The sequence below is a fragment of the Pezoporus flaviventris genome, unplaced genomic scaffold (genome assembly GCF_033815535.1).
Source record: "Pezoporus flaviventris isolate CSIRO_AGI_PZ_B2104156 unplaced genomic scaffold, CSIRO_AGI_Pfla_v1 ptg000125l, whole genome shotgun sequence".
Taxonomy (NCBI): domain Eukaryota; kingdom Metazoa; phylum Chordata; class Aves; order Psittaciformes; family Psittacidae; genus Pezoporus; species Pezoporus flaviventris.
The window spans coordinates 203,703-219,116 of NW_026892673.1; the positions used below are offsets into that span (position 1 = coordinate 203,703).

Consider the following 15,414-nt stretch of genomic DNA (forward strand, 5'->3'; position numbering starts at 1 on the left):
TAGACCCTAGGTGCTCTGGTTTTGGTCTAGAGAGTAAGGACTAAGGCTAACATGTAACAGAGAACAGGGACTTAAAGCAACACAGTGGCAGATTTCAAGTAACACAGCAACCCATGCTAACATAAAAGCTAGCTTCTTAAATCAAGGTGTTCCTATAGCTACCTGTTTCACAAACAAACATAATATAGAAAGATTCAATAAAACTTAAGATAATCTGCAACAATTCTATGAATTACCACATAATTTTGTCATTAAAATAAGCATCACTTTGCTCTCAGTCTGCAGCTTCTTGTAATACAAAATACTATTCATAGTTTTCCTCAAAGAAATCAACAAACTGGAGAAACCTCAGATATTGAGGTCCTAAAGAGGAGGAGATTTAAAAATAAAACAAAAAATACAAACAAACAAACAAAACCCCCACCCCAAAACAAAAAACTATATAGAAAAATGCTGCATATAAGAAATAGTTTCTAACAGTTTCTGTAGACGTGTGCTTTATGGATGATTAATAAATAAGTTTTCTTGCCTTGTTGGTGCTATGCAACATGGGAAAATAAAGCCATTCATTGTATCAAGAAGCTTGTAAACAGGCTGGTAGCTTAAAATTGGAGGCAACAAATACTTGTTGAAATAGAAATTAATGTTCTTTCATGTGATAACAAGGTGGTTTGAGTAATTTGAATTGGGTAATTTTCATGTCAGTAACTGATTAAGGGGGAAGCAGAAGGAATGTGTAGTCACAGGTTTGCAAAAGCACAGGAGGGTAGGGGTGAGCAGGTGGGCTGAGTCAGAAGGAAGCAAATGGGATATTTAAACTTTCTCCTTATAGATAAAAAGTGGTGGGGAATTTCTTGATAGATGGGAGTATACAGGGAGTCTGGGATTCTAGAGCATCTTAGCAAGAGTGAGTAATTATAGATTAAGTTTTGAACTATGTCTAATGATTTTGCAATAGCCATTTCATGTAGGGTGGGTCTTTAGGTAAGTCCTTTTGGCATTTGGAGCTACTTCACTAGATACAGAAAAGATAGCAAAGAATTTTCAAGTCCTCCTGGAAGATGTTCTCCTAGATGAACTGTGGTTTACTTGCGTGTGTTAGGGAAAAATTCTTCTGTGAGGAAATTTGGGAAGTAAATGATATTTTTCTTTTTCAACCATGGTATTTTCTAATGTGACAGACTAGCGATTGGTGGCTCTTCTGCTGTTGCTGTTACTTGTTAAATGGTGTTTTCTCTCCTAGTGTTTGGACGTGGCAGAGGGAGAGGAGCGGGGAGGTTTTCAGCCCAAGGCATGGGGTAAGAAACATGCAGAGCACAGATTTTGGCAATGATCAAACTCAGTGGCAATATTAATTAACTATATTAATATTGCCTCTGTATGTATTAATATTTCTATGTGTTTGATATCCCAATATGGATGCAAAAAATCATAGGTTTGTTAGAGGATTAATGGATTATTTTTGTTTTGTAATTATACACACATATAAACCTAATGTAAGTTTACCCAATGTCAGTATCTCATACTTGGAGAACCTATTTGTACCTATCAGTAGCAGCCGCATAGTGCCTTGGAGGCTGAAAGTTCTGCCTCCTTTTTCCCCTTTTTATCTATGTCTGCTCATAGAGGAAAAAAAATTCTTTGAAGCAAAAACTATGTGGAAATTGAGATGTTAAATTTAATACAACTTCAGCTAAAAATGATGACACTTGTGTTCAGTGAATGACCCATGTGTTCTCTTCCATTTCTTAACCCTAAAAACTCTAGGACATTTAACCCTGCAGACTATACGGACTCTTCTGCCACTGATGGCTTTGGGACAAAATCAGATATTTGGGAGACTGGTCAGAATGATGCAGATGATGGAACTGGTAAGATGCTTCAAGAAGTGGAAGGATTGAAATGAAGAACTGTAGCAAATTGCAGTTAAAATAACCATTCTATTAGTGTTCAGTGAACTTCTGAAAATGTAAATACATCTCAGGCGACACAAATATTAGTTCACTTTTATAGCTCATTTGCTACTGATATGCAGAGTACATGCTGTAGCCTGAGTGACTCTGGTTAGAATGAAGGGAAGAAAGTTTGCCTCTTTTGTTTGTTTGTTTGTGTTTGTTTGTTTGTTATTAGTACTAACAATTCCGGGAGAGACAAAGGGATTTGAAGAGTTATTGGAAGAACCTTGATTGTGAAGAAATGTTTAGATATCTGAAGTACTGCTTAAAAGCTTACCTAATGTAGTTAAGGAGTGTAAATTCTCGGTGATACTGGGATAGCTTTGGCAGCCCCACCTGTACCACACAGGAATGTAAGGATGTGAGGTTGTGATGGAGGAGAGTTCCAAGATCTGACACCTTTGAAAAGAATTATTAACTAAAGCATGAGTAGGCTCTTGAATGGAAGCCAAAAGAACAGTCTGTCTGTCTGAAGATAGAGGCAGCTGTGTTTTTTTTTTTTTTGTATGAAATTTCAAGTGTGAAGTTATGCGCTCCCAGCTAAGGGCAAGGCACAGACATAGTTTGGAAAGGAACCACTTAGCAATCATCTCATGGCGATTCAGAAATGAAGAATGTGACCTGCTTGTCTGTGATTGGGAAAAAAGGATACCTCGCAACTTCCCATACTTTGTGACAAGAGATGAAGACAAAGGAAACCCAGTGTCAGGATGGAGAAATTAATGTATGTTATTGTCCACACTTGGGAACCTTCGAGTGATAGGAGACTTTTTTTTTTTTTTTTTTTTACCCCAGCAAAGGGGAACTTTTCTGATCTCTTCATTGCTGAAGCCTATTCAGATGATTTTTCATCAACCTCTGTGTCAAGGGTGGAAGGAAATGATACTGGAGGGCAGTGTGTGCTTTGAACTCTGCTGTGAGCCTCTTGAGATACAGCTTCATTTCATACAAGCTATTCTGCACTTAACCAGAGAAAACAATAACAGGCTCAGAGTTTAGGAGGGGTTATTAGGCAGCTGTTTTGTCACTCTGAGTGCTTTCTAGTCCAGTGTTGGAGAGTGGCACTGAGTATATTAATGGTTATTGAAAGGGAGCCCTTTTGCCAAATTATGCATCTTTCCAAGGAATTACTTTTGAAATTACTTGGTGCTATAGTGCAAACAGAAATGCCCCTTTAACTTTTGCTCATAGAATCATAGAATCATAAAATAGTTAGGGTTGGAAAGGATACTGTTGTGGATGTCTGTTACAGACCACCAGATCAGGGTGAGGAAGTTGACAAGGCCTTCTACAGGCAGCTGAGAGCGGCCTCACAGTCACAGGCCGTGGTCGTCGTGGGGGATTTTAACTTCCCTGATGTTTGCTGGAAGGACCACTCAGCAACCCAGCCACAGTCCAGGAGGTTCCTCCAGTGTATGGATGATAACTTCCTCCTGCAAATGGTGGATGAGCCAACCAGGAGAGGAGCGCTGCTGGATCTCATTCTCACTAACAAGGAGGGTCTGGTCGAAGCAGTAAGGGTTGAGGGCTGCCTTGGTTGCAGCAACCACGAGACGGTGGAATTCAGGATCTTGTGTGGTAGGACCAGTAGAATAGCAAGTAGAATTGCAACCCTGGACTTTAGCAGGGCAAACTTTGGCCTTTTCAAGCAATTACTAGGGGAAATCCCATGGGCAAGGCTGCTTGAAGGTAAAGGGGCCCAAGATAGTTGGTTGGCATTCAAGGATTGCTTTTTCCGAGCTCAAGATCGGAGCATCCCGGCACGTAGAAAGTCAAGGAAGAGGGCCAGGAGACCTGCGTGGCTAAATAGGGAACTGCTGGGTATGCTCAAGTGGAAGAGGAGAGTTTAGAGGTCATGGAAGGAGGGGCTGGCCACTTTGGAGGAATATAAGGCTGCTGCTAGAGGATGTAGGAAGGCAGCTAGGATGACTAAGGCCTCCTTAGAATTAAACCTGGCTAGAAGGGTCAAGGACAGCAGAAAGAGCTTTTTCAAATACATGGCAGATAAAACTAACACCAGAGGCAATGTAGGCCCACTGATGAATGGGATGGGTGCCCTAGTGACAGAAGATACAGAGATGGCAGTTACTGAATGCCTTCTTTGTCTCTGTCTACTCTGCTGCAGGCAGTCCTGAAGAGCCCTGCACCCCTGAGACCTTAGATGAAGTCAGGTTGACGGAGCGGTTTGCCTTAGTGGATGAGGAATGGGTTAGAGACCAGTTGAGCAATCTGGACATCCATAAATCCATGGGTCCAGATGGGATGCACCCGCGGGTGCTGAGGGAACTGGCGGAAGTCATTGCTAGACCACTCTCCATCATCTTTACCAAGTCTTGGGAAACGGGAGAGGTGCCTGAGGACTGGAGGAAAGCAAATGTCACTCCAGTCTTCAAAAAGGGCAAGAAGGAGGACCCGGGTAACTATAGACTGGTCAGCCTCACCTCCATCCCTGGGAAAGTGATGGAACACCTTATCCTTGGTGCCATCTTAAGGCATATCAAGGATAAGAGGGTTATGAGGGGCAGTCAACATGGCTTCACCAAGGGGAAATCATGCTTGACCAATCTCTTAGCCTTTTATGAGGAAATAACACGGTGGATGGATGATGGCAGAGCGGTGGATGTGGTCTACCTTGACTTCAGCAAAGCATTTGACACAGTCTCCCACAGCATCCTCACAGCTAAATTGAGGAAGTGTGGACTGGATGATCAGGTAGTGAGGTGGACTGTGAACTGGCTGAAGGAGAGAAGACAGATAGTTGTAGTCTATGGGGCGGAGTCTAGTTGGAGGCCTGTAACTAGTGGAGTGCCTCAAGGGTCAGTACTGGGACCAGTATTATTTAATATATTCATCAACGATTTAGATGAGGGAATTGAGTGTACTATCAGCAAGTTTGCTGATGACACTAAGCTGGGAGGAGTGGCTGACAGGCCAGAAGGCTGTGCTGCCATCCAGCGAGACCTGGACAGGCTGGAGAGTTGGGCAGGGAATAACTTGATGAAATATAACAAGGGAAAGTGTAGAGTCCTGCATCTGGGCAGGAACAACCCCAGGTTCCAGTATAGGTTGGGGAACAACCTGTTAGAGAGCAGTGTAGGGGAGAGGGACCTGGGGGTCCTAGTGGACGACAGGATGACCATGAGCCAACACTGTGCCCTTGTGGCCAAGAAGGCCAATGGCATCCTGGGGTGTATTAGAAGGGGGGTGGTTAGTAGATGGAGAGAGGTCCTCCTTCCCCTCTACTCTGCCCTGGTGAGACCCCATCTGGAATATTGTGTCCAGTTCTGGGCCCCTCAGTTCAAGAAGGACAGGGACCTGCTGGAGAGTCCAGCGCAGGGCAACGAAGATGATTAAGGGAGTGGAGCATCTCCCTTATGAGGAAAGACTGAGGGAGCTGGGTCTCTATAGTTTAGAGAAGAGGAGACTGATGGGTGACCTTATTAGTGTATATAAATATATAAAGGGGGAGTGTCACGAGGATGGAGCCAGGCTCTACTCAGTGGCAAACAATGATAGGACAAGGGGTAATGGGTACAAACTGGAACACAAGAGGTTCCACTTAAACTTGAGAAGAAACTTCTTCTCAGTGAGGGTGACAGAGCACTGGAACAGGCTGCCCAGGGAGGTTGTAGAGTCTCCTTCCCTGGAGACATTCAAATTTATCAAATAAGCTTATCAGGTAATGGTTTAGAAGGACACCTAATGGCTTGAAAATTCCCCAAGGAATACTGATACTGTTTTCTATATGGTAGCGGCAGGCAGGGTATGTTGTCACAAGTAGTGCAGAAGCAATAAGGTTAACTAATTAAAGACAACATACAAGAAAGGCATGGGGAAACTAAACCAGAGGTAGAAAATTCATTTGTTTAATGAATGCAACTGTAAGGCTGTGGCTTACAAATAACTGACTTGTGCTCTACTTCCCAAGTGAGCTCGAATGTTCGTGACCGTCCCTGCTAACTCTAGGTAGCCTTCATGTGCTTCTCCTATGGCAACCTCTCTTCCTTCTTGTAGGCGTCTCTTCAGTCTTCAGTAATGGAAGACTCCTCAGTCTTTGGTAATGGAAGAATTCTGCCTAGGAATAAGAGTAGTTTGATGTGGGTAAACCAATTCCTATAAGAGTACAAATGTGTCTACATAAGGGGTTTGCTGCTGCCCAAACAGATTGGTGGAAATTGAAAATGTACAAGTCGACATGTGGAATTTCTTTTTGGATGTCAAGTGTGCTTTTGCTGTTAGGTTTTGTACATGTCACTGGGAACTGCAGTGAACTTCAGTAACGCAATTTAAGGTGTGTATGGAAAGTTGGGGAGCATAGTATGGAGAAGAAGGTATGAGAAGGCATTTGTGAATTTTCCCTGGCTCTGTCAGATGATGGTTCGTAGGGGTATAAATGAGTGGGTGTCAGTGTAGGGAGTTCCTGCAAAATCATTTGGTTGGTGGAAATTCAAACTAGTTAAGTGTGAATGTTCTTTTTGGGTGCTAAGTGCCTTTTTGCTGATCATCTTAATTTACTTTTAGTGCAAATGGAAAAGACACCATAACTAACAAAACAAAAATATGTCTATGTATATGACTGTAGGAAGAGAGTTTTATTTTAGTGTTTCTTTTTTAGACAAGCTATAGGAATGTCAGAGTATGTCCCTGAGCCAAAAAGATCTCTTTTTAAAGAGTAGGCTTTAATATAGAATAATTTAATTTTGTCCAAGTCGGAAGCACTTTCAACGTTATGATGGAAAGCATCTTGAGGTCTGTTAGAGGAGGCTGCAACTGGGGTAGTAGTTTTAAAGCAGAAGAGAGAGTGCTAGGAAGATGGAAGCAGGGATAAGGAGGAGTGGCAGACAAAGTGTGGGGCTGGAAGCAGGTTGTACAAAGTTGAGCTGGTGGTTTGGCTTGTTAATCACAAATATTAGTTTTCAATTGTGTTTTTTTTGTCGGGTTTTTTGTTTGTTTGGCTTGTTTATTTATTAATTTATTTCTTTATTATTTACAATGCTGTTACCTTAGTTGCAAATCAACAGTCCCAGTAATAAATAAGTTACTAATGTGGAGTTATTAAAGATGTGAATGTATATATGTATGGAAATCCATAAAACCCGCAGTGGGCTAGTGAGGTTGTCAGATAAGAGTATACACTGAGGAAGTACAGGATGGAAATCCCTCTTTTTATTTCTCATTACCCAGTCCTGTTTCTTCTTTCATCTTAGAAAAAAAAAAAAAAGCTCATTCTAGCAACTTGAAAATTAGTCTTTGATCTGCAGTTACATTAAAAAAGGAGATAACTGGGTGACTACCCAGAGAAACAAAACCAGTTTTGCATATAAAAAAGTTTTCTAATATAAAAATATTTGTAAATGTAAACTTCGTGAATTTCTGAGTATTCACTAAGTATTTCCTCTTTAAGCCAGTGCTGGGAAAGGATTGACATTAACATTTTAAAACAAATATGCTATTTTTTTCAAAATGTAGTTGCCCCCATATGTGCTCTGAAAGTGCTCTAGAACTTGTCCTGAATTGTTGCAGGCACCAGGGGAATTGTAGTAGCCTGAATGAAAGGTGTTTCTAGGTGCACCATCATGCAATCTTATAGAAAAGCTAGCTGGTTCTGTGGAAGTAAAATTTAGCAATGTTGGTTGAAATAAAAAAAGAGAGTAAAGGGCACATCTTTAATGGTTCATAACATTTAAGTTTAATTGTATTCCAAATAATTCAGCATCAGATTTTCTGCATCCTAATTTTTCTAGAAATGAGCACAAATGAAAGGCAAAGAGAAGGGACAGGTAGGAGAGACAAAACGACCAGAAAGGTCATCCAAAAGGGAATAAACTTAAACACCATGATTGATATTTTTTTACAGTCATGCTGAGAGTTCAGTCTCTTACCTTTTTTGTAATGTACAAGTCAGTGGGATCTTAAGGTCCTTTCCAGCCTTAACTATTCTATGATTCTATGATTCTGTGATCCTGCACATCAAATCACAGTAGGAAGAAAAGGACATACATTTGGGATAGACCAAAATAAAATTATTTTGGGGCTAGTATCTATGACTGATTATTTTTTAAAAGGGGAACCCTCCCCAAAAAAAACAACAAAAATACCACCCCCAGAAAAAAAACAAAACAAAACAAAAAACCCGCAACAACAAAAATGAACAACCAACCAAAAAAACAAAACAAAACAAAAAACCCCACCAAAAACCAAACAAAAAAAACCAAACACAAAAAAGAAACCAAAAAAAAAAAAAAGACCAACCCTTCCCCCCCCCCCCCCCCCCCCCCGAAAAAAGAAAAGTCACCAAAAAAACCCACCAGAAAACCACCAAACAAATAGTGTGACAGGGAGTGAGGAATTGGAGGAAAGTATCTGTGAAGACTTACCAAAACCATATAGTATATTGCTTTATAACTTTCTAAAACCAAATTTGTTATGAAGGGATATATGAAAGAGTCAAAGCCATCAAGGTTGAAGTTGCTATGACAAGGATCCTTGAAAACACAATGCATAATTTCAGTGGAAAACAGAGAACTCTTAAATTGTGATGCTTTGCAAGGCTTGGGGGTAAAGGCTGGGCAGAGGATATATGGGAGTTACAATAATGCCAAGGTGGATTTTGGACTAAAAGGAAATTATACACTTGTGTCAAGGTCAGACTTTGAATTCCATCAATAAGAGGAAGGAGTTAGGAAATGGGATTTAATGCAGAGAAGAGCAGTGAAATAACTGAGGCTGTAATGATTGAGTTGGGAAGGTAGAGTGTTAATAAGCCACAATATAATGTACTTGGCTTGGGTAAGCTAATAAAAGGTTGAAGGGCTGTGTTTAAAAAGTATTTAAAAAGTAAACTCACAGAACCATGGTCATAATTAGGAGCAACAGGCAAACATTTAAATTGAATGTCAGGAAAATGTCCCAAGTATTATTCTAAATAGGTTTGATCTCCCAAATGTGACAGGGGGATGTTCAAGAGTTGGGCTTGATTTGTCTGAGCTCTTTTTGTGTTTGTTTTACCAAACTCTGAGCTGTGTTGTTAGAGTTCTGGCACCAGCATAAGGATTCTCTTCTGCAGATGCAGGCCTTTCTCTGACTGATGGGAGATAAATATAAGCAGGGCAAATACCAGAATGTATTTCTTAAAGAAGGCATACCATAGGAAGAGCTCCTGTGCTGGTTAGGGGAAGGGAAAGAAAATCAACTGTTTCTCTAAAAACTTCTGTTCATTGGGCTTTACCTCCTTACCAAAATTTCTGTGGAAATGTGTGTCTTAGTCTGGAAATCTGAGGCATTGTAGTAATTTTGCTGTGCTCAGATATGATTATTAGTTATTTTTCAGCATGTAGAAACCTTCTGGTTAAGGGCTCCTTGGTAAAATGTGTGCATGAGATGTTTCTAGCAACTCTGTACTGCTATACAGAGCTAACACAGAGTGGATGTTACCTTGCTCAGGACCTGCCAAATAAGTTTGGACCACAAGGTATAAAACTCACCTCTTCTCCCTACCATGTGTATATCTTCGTGGAAGGTTTATTTGCCTCACTGGATTAGTGCTATTAGGCCCTCCTCTGCCCAAACCAGCGCATTCATAGAATCATAGAATAGTTAGGGTTAGAAAGGACCTTTAGATCGTCTAGTTCCAACACCCCTGCCATAGGCAGGGACACATCACGCTAAAATATGTCACTCAAGGCTCCATCCAGGATGGAGCGTTCACAACTTCCTTAAGCAACCCATTCCAGTGCCTCACCACCCTAACAGGAAAGAACTTCCTCCTTATATCTAACCTAAACTTCCCCTGTTTAAGGCTGAACCCATTCCCCCTTGTCCTGTCGCTATAACCCCTGATGAAGAGTCCCTCTTCAGCATCCTTGTAGGCCTCCTTCAGATACTGGAAGGCTGCTATAAGGTCTCCACTCAGCCTTCTCTTCTCCAGGCTGAACAGCCCCAACTTCCTCAGCCTGTCTTCATACGGGAGGTGCTCCAGTCCCCTGATCATCCTCGTGGCCCTTCTCTGGACTTGTTCCAACAATTCCATGTCCTTTTTATGTTGAGGACACCAGAACTGCACACAATACTCCAGGTGAGGTCTCACAAGAGCAGAGTAGAGGGGCAGGATCACTTCCTTCGACCTGCTGGTCACGCTCCTTTTGATGCAGCCCAGGATACGGTTGGCTTTCTGGGCTGCGAGCATACACTGCCAGCTAATGTTAAGTTTCTCATCAACCAACACCCCCAAGTCCTTCTCCATAGAGCTTCTCTGAATCTCTTCTCTATACCTTAAAAATCTGATGGATTTCTTTCTAGTCTGGACGCCGCGCTCCTTAGTTTGTAACAGTGTGGAAAAGAATGCTTGAGTTTAGTGGTAGCATTAGTACAAGCTTGATTTGATGCTCTCTTCAGGGAGCTTGTTTCTGGCTGAATGTGTCTCAGAGGTTTCCTGGTTAAGTAAAAGAATGATTAAAGCAGTAATTTTTCTGCCTTTGTATTTGGTCGGAGGTGATGGTAGCAGGAACATTACTGCTGGTATTTTCTTTGCTCATGGTTATGTAGTTTAAATGAAAGCTCTGGTTGTTGCTTTGAGAACTTTCCCTATGCTGATGCTGGTGGGTAATGCCTTCAGTCCATTTATTGCTCTTGCCTGTCTGTGCCTCCTGTTTCCTATGGAAGGGATCAGGTTTTTGCATTTGTCGGGTTGTTTCCTGTAGTTTTACTGTTGCTGCATACTGTGGACTGCGTACTGTGCTCCAGTGTTTGCCAAATAAATTCTCCCACAAGTTGCAGGACGAAGTGTTTTGCACCTACACGGGAAGCTTATTGACTCTTCTGTTGCCATTATTTGAATTATTTATGTTTTAAGATAAAACTGCACTATTAAGGGAAGGGATTGGGGTTGTTCTGCTCTGAGAAGAGAGTTAACAGGTTGGAAAGGAGCCTTCACAAGCATAGCTTAGGTTTTGAATTTGAGTATGTTGAAAGTAGGATTATGGATGTCAGAGCAGGTGTTGTGGTTCTCTTTTCTTCAGGTTATGTATGAATTTGTACATGAAACTCGGAGGTCCCATGGGAGGATTGAGTAACCTCTAACTTTCATTGGGAACGTAGGAGGAAGCTCTTCCAATATTTGGAATTAATCACTGGTTGCAGACATATGTTCATGTGAATTGCATTTGGTACCATAGTGGCTAAGAAATTCCTGAAATCAGAAATTAAAGGGGGTGGGGGGGAGGAACCTCCCAAAATTTCAAATCTGCAGACCAATTTTCTAGAGCTTCCCATATTTCCAACCACCATGTCCTTGCTTTGTCTTCCACTAATAATGAAAACAGGATCACTTATAAAGCAGAACAGTTGAAATATGACATTGCGCTTTTAGCATGTAACTGTTTTCTTTCCTTACCCAAACTACAATAGGAGTATGGAAAAACTCAAGGGAAGAATGGACAGCAGAAGACTGGAATGAAGATGTAAGTGTACCTTGTTGGATAGGCCAATTGATTATTTACCCTTTTCAGAGTTTCTGTATTGTCTTCAAGAACTAAATGTTTGAAGTAATACTTTGCTTTATGCATGTGATATTTCTTATTGTGTTTCTTGCTGTAATTCCTGTTTAAAATATATATATTTAGATAAGCTTATTTTTAAAATAAAATTTAATTAAGAAATATAAATTTATTTTGCTGGGTAGACAATACATAAGGTTTATCCCAAATTAAGTATTTGTGAGTTATAGTTTTCCATTGCTCAGTGCTGCTGGGTGTTAACCGCATAGTTTCCCCTGCTATTGTGTAGGGATTTAAAGCCATAATATCACAAGACTTTTATGTGATTAAAGTGCTGAAGTTTACTATCAACTTTAGACTCCTCATTTGATGCCTTTTGTTTGAAATCTGCATAATTGTTCCACTTAGTCCCCTTCATGTGAATATTAAAAAAAGGATGTAGTAGTATGCTGGCGTTAGCACTTAATTGCATCATTCCTGTTGTTTCATCATGATGTGTTGTCTAAAGTACAACAATTTTGGTTCTCATTCTTTATCAAGGAAGAGATGTCTTCATGTCTGCAAAATATTTGGCATTTGTGATTATATGTGAAAATAGCATTTGTGGTTTTAAGTTTTCAGTTATTGTATTAAAGCTTAAGCAGTTCAGAAAACAAACTAGGTAGCAAGATATATGAAAGGAAAACTTAGCTTTTAAGAATCTTTTCATCTTTTATAGGAACATCCATTATTTCAAGTTTATTTTCAGTAGAGTAAGAGATTGTCTTGTAAGTCATCCCTTTTGACCCCTCCTGTAGGGTGGCATGTCAGTGTTATCCCTAGAAATGTGTGAATGTGTCATATAACAGATATGAAAACTCTGTGTTTACTAATGAGAGAGATGTCTTTTGAGAAAAAAGAAACTCTAAAATTCCAAATTTTTCTGTGTCAGTTACTGCCATCAAAAGCTGGCATCTGTTTTTTTTAAAACCTGTCCTCTGTTTCTGCAGTATATGCTAGAGGTCGATGAAGGGATAATGAAAATTTATATCCATGTTCTCACCCTGTTTAATGCTGGTACAACACAGCATTCATAGTATGGGAAGGGTGCTGAGCAATGCTGACTGGGGATAGAAATTTAGAAATTTTTTAAAATTAATTATTAACCTTAGAAATTTGCACATGAATTTTGAAAGAGCAGCAGATGTAATCTCTAGCCTGTTGTTATTTTTTATTGATTTTAGAGTGGGTTTTCCTCTTAAAGTTGTGATCATATTCTCCTGGCTAAAGAAAATAGTTTAACTACAGAAACTGTCAGAAGGGGAGAAACAGAATACATACACATTGCTGCAAAGTGGATGAAGGCAAACATTTTCTGTACAGTATTGATAGTCTTAGTTTTAATTTGAAACAACAGCAACACTTTAGAAAAAAAGAAAAAAACTTATTTTAGTAGGTGTGTTTGCTTTACCAGGAAGCAGCATGAGAACTTGATTTAATTTCTTTAACTTGAGTACTTCATATCAAAATGGTAATAGAGTTTTGTTATTTATGATTTGTTGATGTTCAGTTTTCATGAGGATGCTGGAGTATATTTTCCTGTTGTCCTTCCTTGCCTATCAAATGGCCACAGGAGCCGGTGGCTTGTTCTTAAATATATTGTCTGTTTGGTGATTGGAGAATGATTTTTATCATAGAAACAGGAGCTGAAAAGCACAGGTATTTCACTACAGATGGAGGAAATACCCTTGTGAGTCCGATGTTTGCAAATGGTTCACCACTGTTCATTCAGGTCTGAAAAAATGTGAGTGCCTTAGTGAAAAATTTGCAAGTGTAGTGTATGGTGAGCATAAATAACATTGTTAGGAGCCAATAATACTATTTCCAAAGAATACTAAATACATCTGTGTAATAAAGCTTTTAAGTTTCTTCTGTGTGAAGTATGTGTTTCGACAAATGCCATGATCCCAGCAGACATCTGAGTTAGGTGATTGATAGGAGCTTGTGGCAGTGAGTTTGCTACAGGGTGTAGCGTAAACTTCAGTGTAGTCGAGCTGGTACATGGAGACGTGTTTTGCATGCTGTCTCACTTGAAGAGAACATTTCCTGTCTGATACATCAAGCATGCTTTTGCATTGTCACAAACATCCTTGATTTGCTTAGCTTTCAGGATTCAGCAGTGTTTTGGCAACAGTTAGTCTTACCCTGTGTTATGTGAGCATAAGGAGCTGTTGACATTACAAAGAATTTAATATTTAACCAAGGGATTGCAGACAATAGGCTGCTACTCATGCCATTAGCTGAATTCCTTGTGCCATATAATGCAGGAGTATCATAGCACTACAAAAAGTACAGTGCATGTTGTTACAAAATAACACGTACAGTGGGGAAAGGGATGAACAAGAGAAATAGGCTTTTTAAGTGCAAACATGCCTGAGCTGAATCTTCTTTCTTCATTTTGGTCAGTACATAGAGTTGTGGGCTGGCAGCATTATGTGCGGGACAGTTGTGTTCCAGAAAGATGGGATTAAAATACACTGTATTGGCAGCAGGAAAAGTAAATGGAAGGAGGAACTGTGGTTGTATTCATTTTTTCATGACAGTATGTGGCACGTAAGTGGGTGCTAGGAGAGTACATGGAACACTTGAACTTTGCCTCTGAGTAGTAAGTGATTTGCTCCTAGTCTGCTCTTCTGCATCCTGCTTAAATCAACAGTGATTCACAGGAGAACCCCAATCAGATGACCGTGTTCAGAGATATATGTACTTTGAGTAGAGCTGTCCATGGCTTGGCAGATGAAATTGGCTCATGTCCTTGATGTTCTTTAAACTGGGCTGCCAGCAATGTGATTAAAAATGCATAATTTCCTGGAAGAGTTGTATTCAAATGTCACATTCTGAAAGGATTCTTTGTGACTGTTTGAATAGGTCAGTTATACTGTAGTCTAAATACAAAGCTACACCAAAGTAGTTAAGGGCTATTTTTGAGCAAATTTGATTTAAAATATAGCCATTATACATGCATATCTTTATCTGGTTAAGCCTAACCTGTACTGCTTTAAGATCTATTGTTGCTTGTAAGTATTCCTGTTAATAGAAATTAATTAGCCCTATGAAGTTATAGCTGTTTAACAGCTATTTTTTTTAAAGAAAAGCTATTAAAAAACTCAAACCCAAACAAATGCCTCCCCGCCCCCCCCCAAAAAAAAACCCAAAACAAACAGCAAACAAACAACACCCCTACAAACCAAAGTCACCTCCTTTTCCCCAGAAAGCCCCAACCAACCAGCTCCCCCTCCCTAGGTATCTGTGAAATTACCTGTCTATTGCAACATCATGGTGAGAGCAGTTCAGTTTTCTGCTGTGTATGGTCTGACTGATTATACCAGTATAAGCAATTACCCAGGACAATAGGTCACCCTTTTTATTACTGTTTCTGAACTCACACTTGCAGAGCAGTTAGATTATGATGTTATTGCCACTTCTAGCAGAAATGCTAAGGAACCACAAAAGCTGGTTCACTGTACATAACTGAGAGCAAACCTGCCTCTGCTGGTGATGTCAGCTGAAATGTAAAACACAGGTATACATGAAATGAGTGAGCGAAAATAGTACAGTGTATTAGATTTCTGCAACAAGATTTATCACAGCTGCTCTATAGAGTCCTAAATTATGTCTGTACAAGGTATCTTTACACTGATGATATACCAGCTGTCATGTTAATTACTTTCTACTGGTGTATTTTTTAGTTAAACTATTGCCAAAACTGATGTAGTTACATTGGTATACCACTGTTTGTTCAGTAGATCAAATTTCCAAACACTTTAAATTGGTTCTTGAGTCCGTGGAGAAGTCTCTGCTGAAGTTTGACTATGTGTTTTTGTCTTTAAGAAGAGCTGCAACATAACTAGTTGTAAAAGTAGCTTGCTTTACTTTTATCTGAAAGTACATGACCAATATGGAATTTTTACAGATATCATAGCACT

At 40.0% G+C, this 15,414-nt stretch overlaps 1 protein-coding gene across 1 annotated transcript in view; it reads left to right on the plus strand.

Annotated features, from left to right (window-relative positions):
• Positions 1-15,414, plus strand: part of LOC133282502 (ubiquitin-associated protein 2-like) — a 152,176-nt gene that overhangs the window by 47,284 nt on the left and 89,478 nt on the right. Inside the window, exons 6-8 of the mRNA XM_061478505.1 lie at positions 1,244-1,298; positions 1,768-1,871; positions 11,361-11,413. Coding sequence (XP_061334489.1) covers positions 1,244-1,298; positions 1,768-1,871; positions 11,361-11,413 — 212 coding nt within the window. The remainder of the gene's footprint in view (positions 1-1,243; positions 1,299-1,767; positions 1,872-11,360; positions 11,414-15,414) is intronic.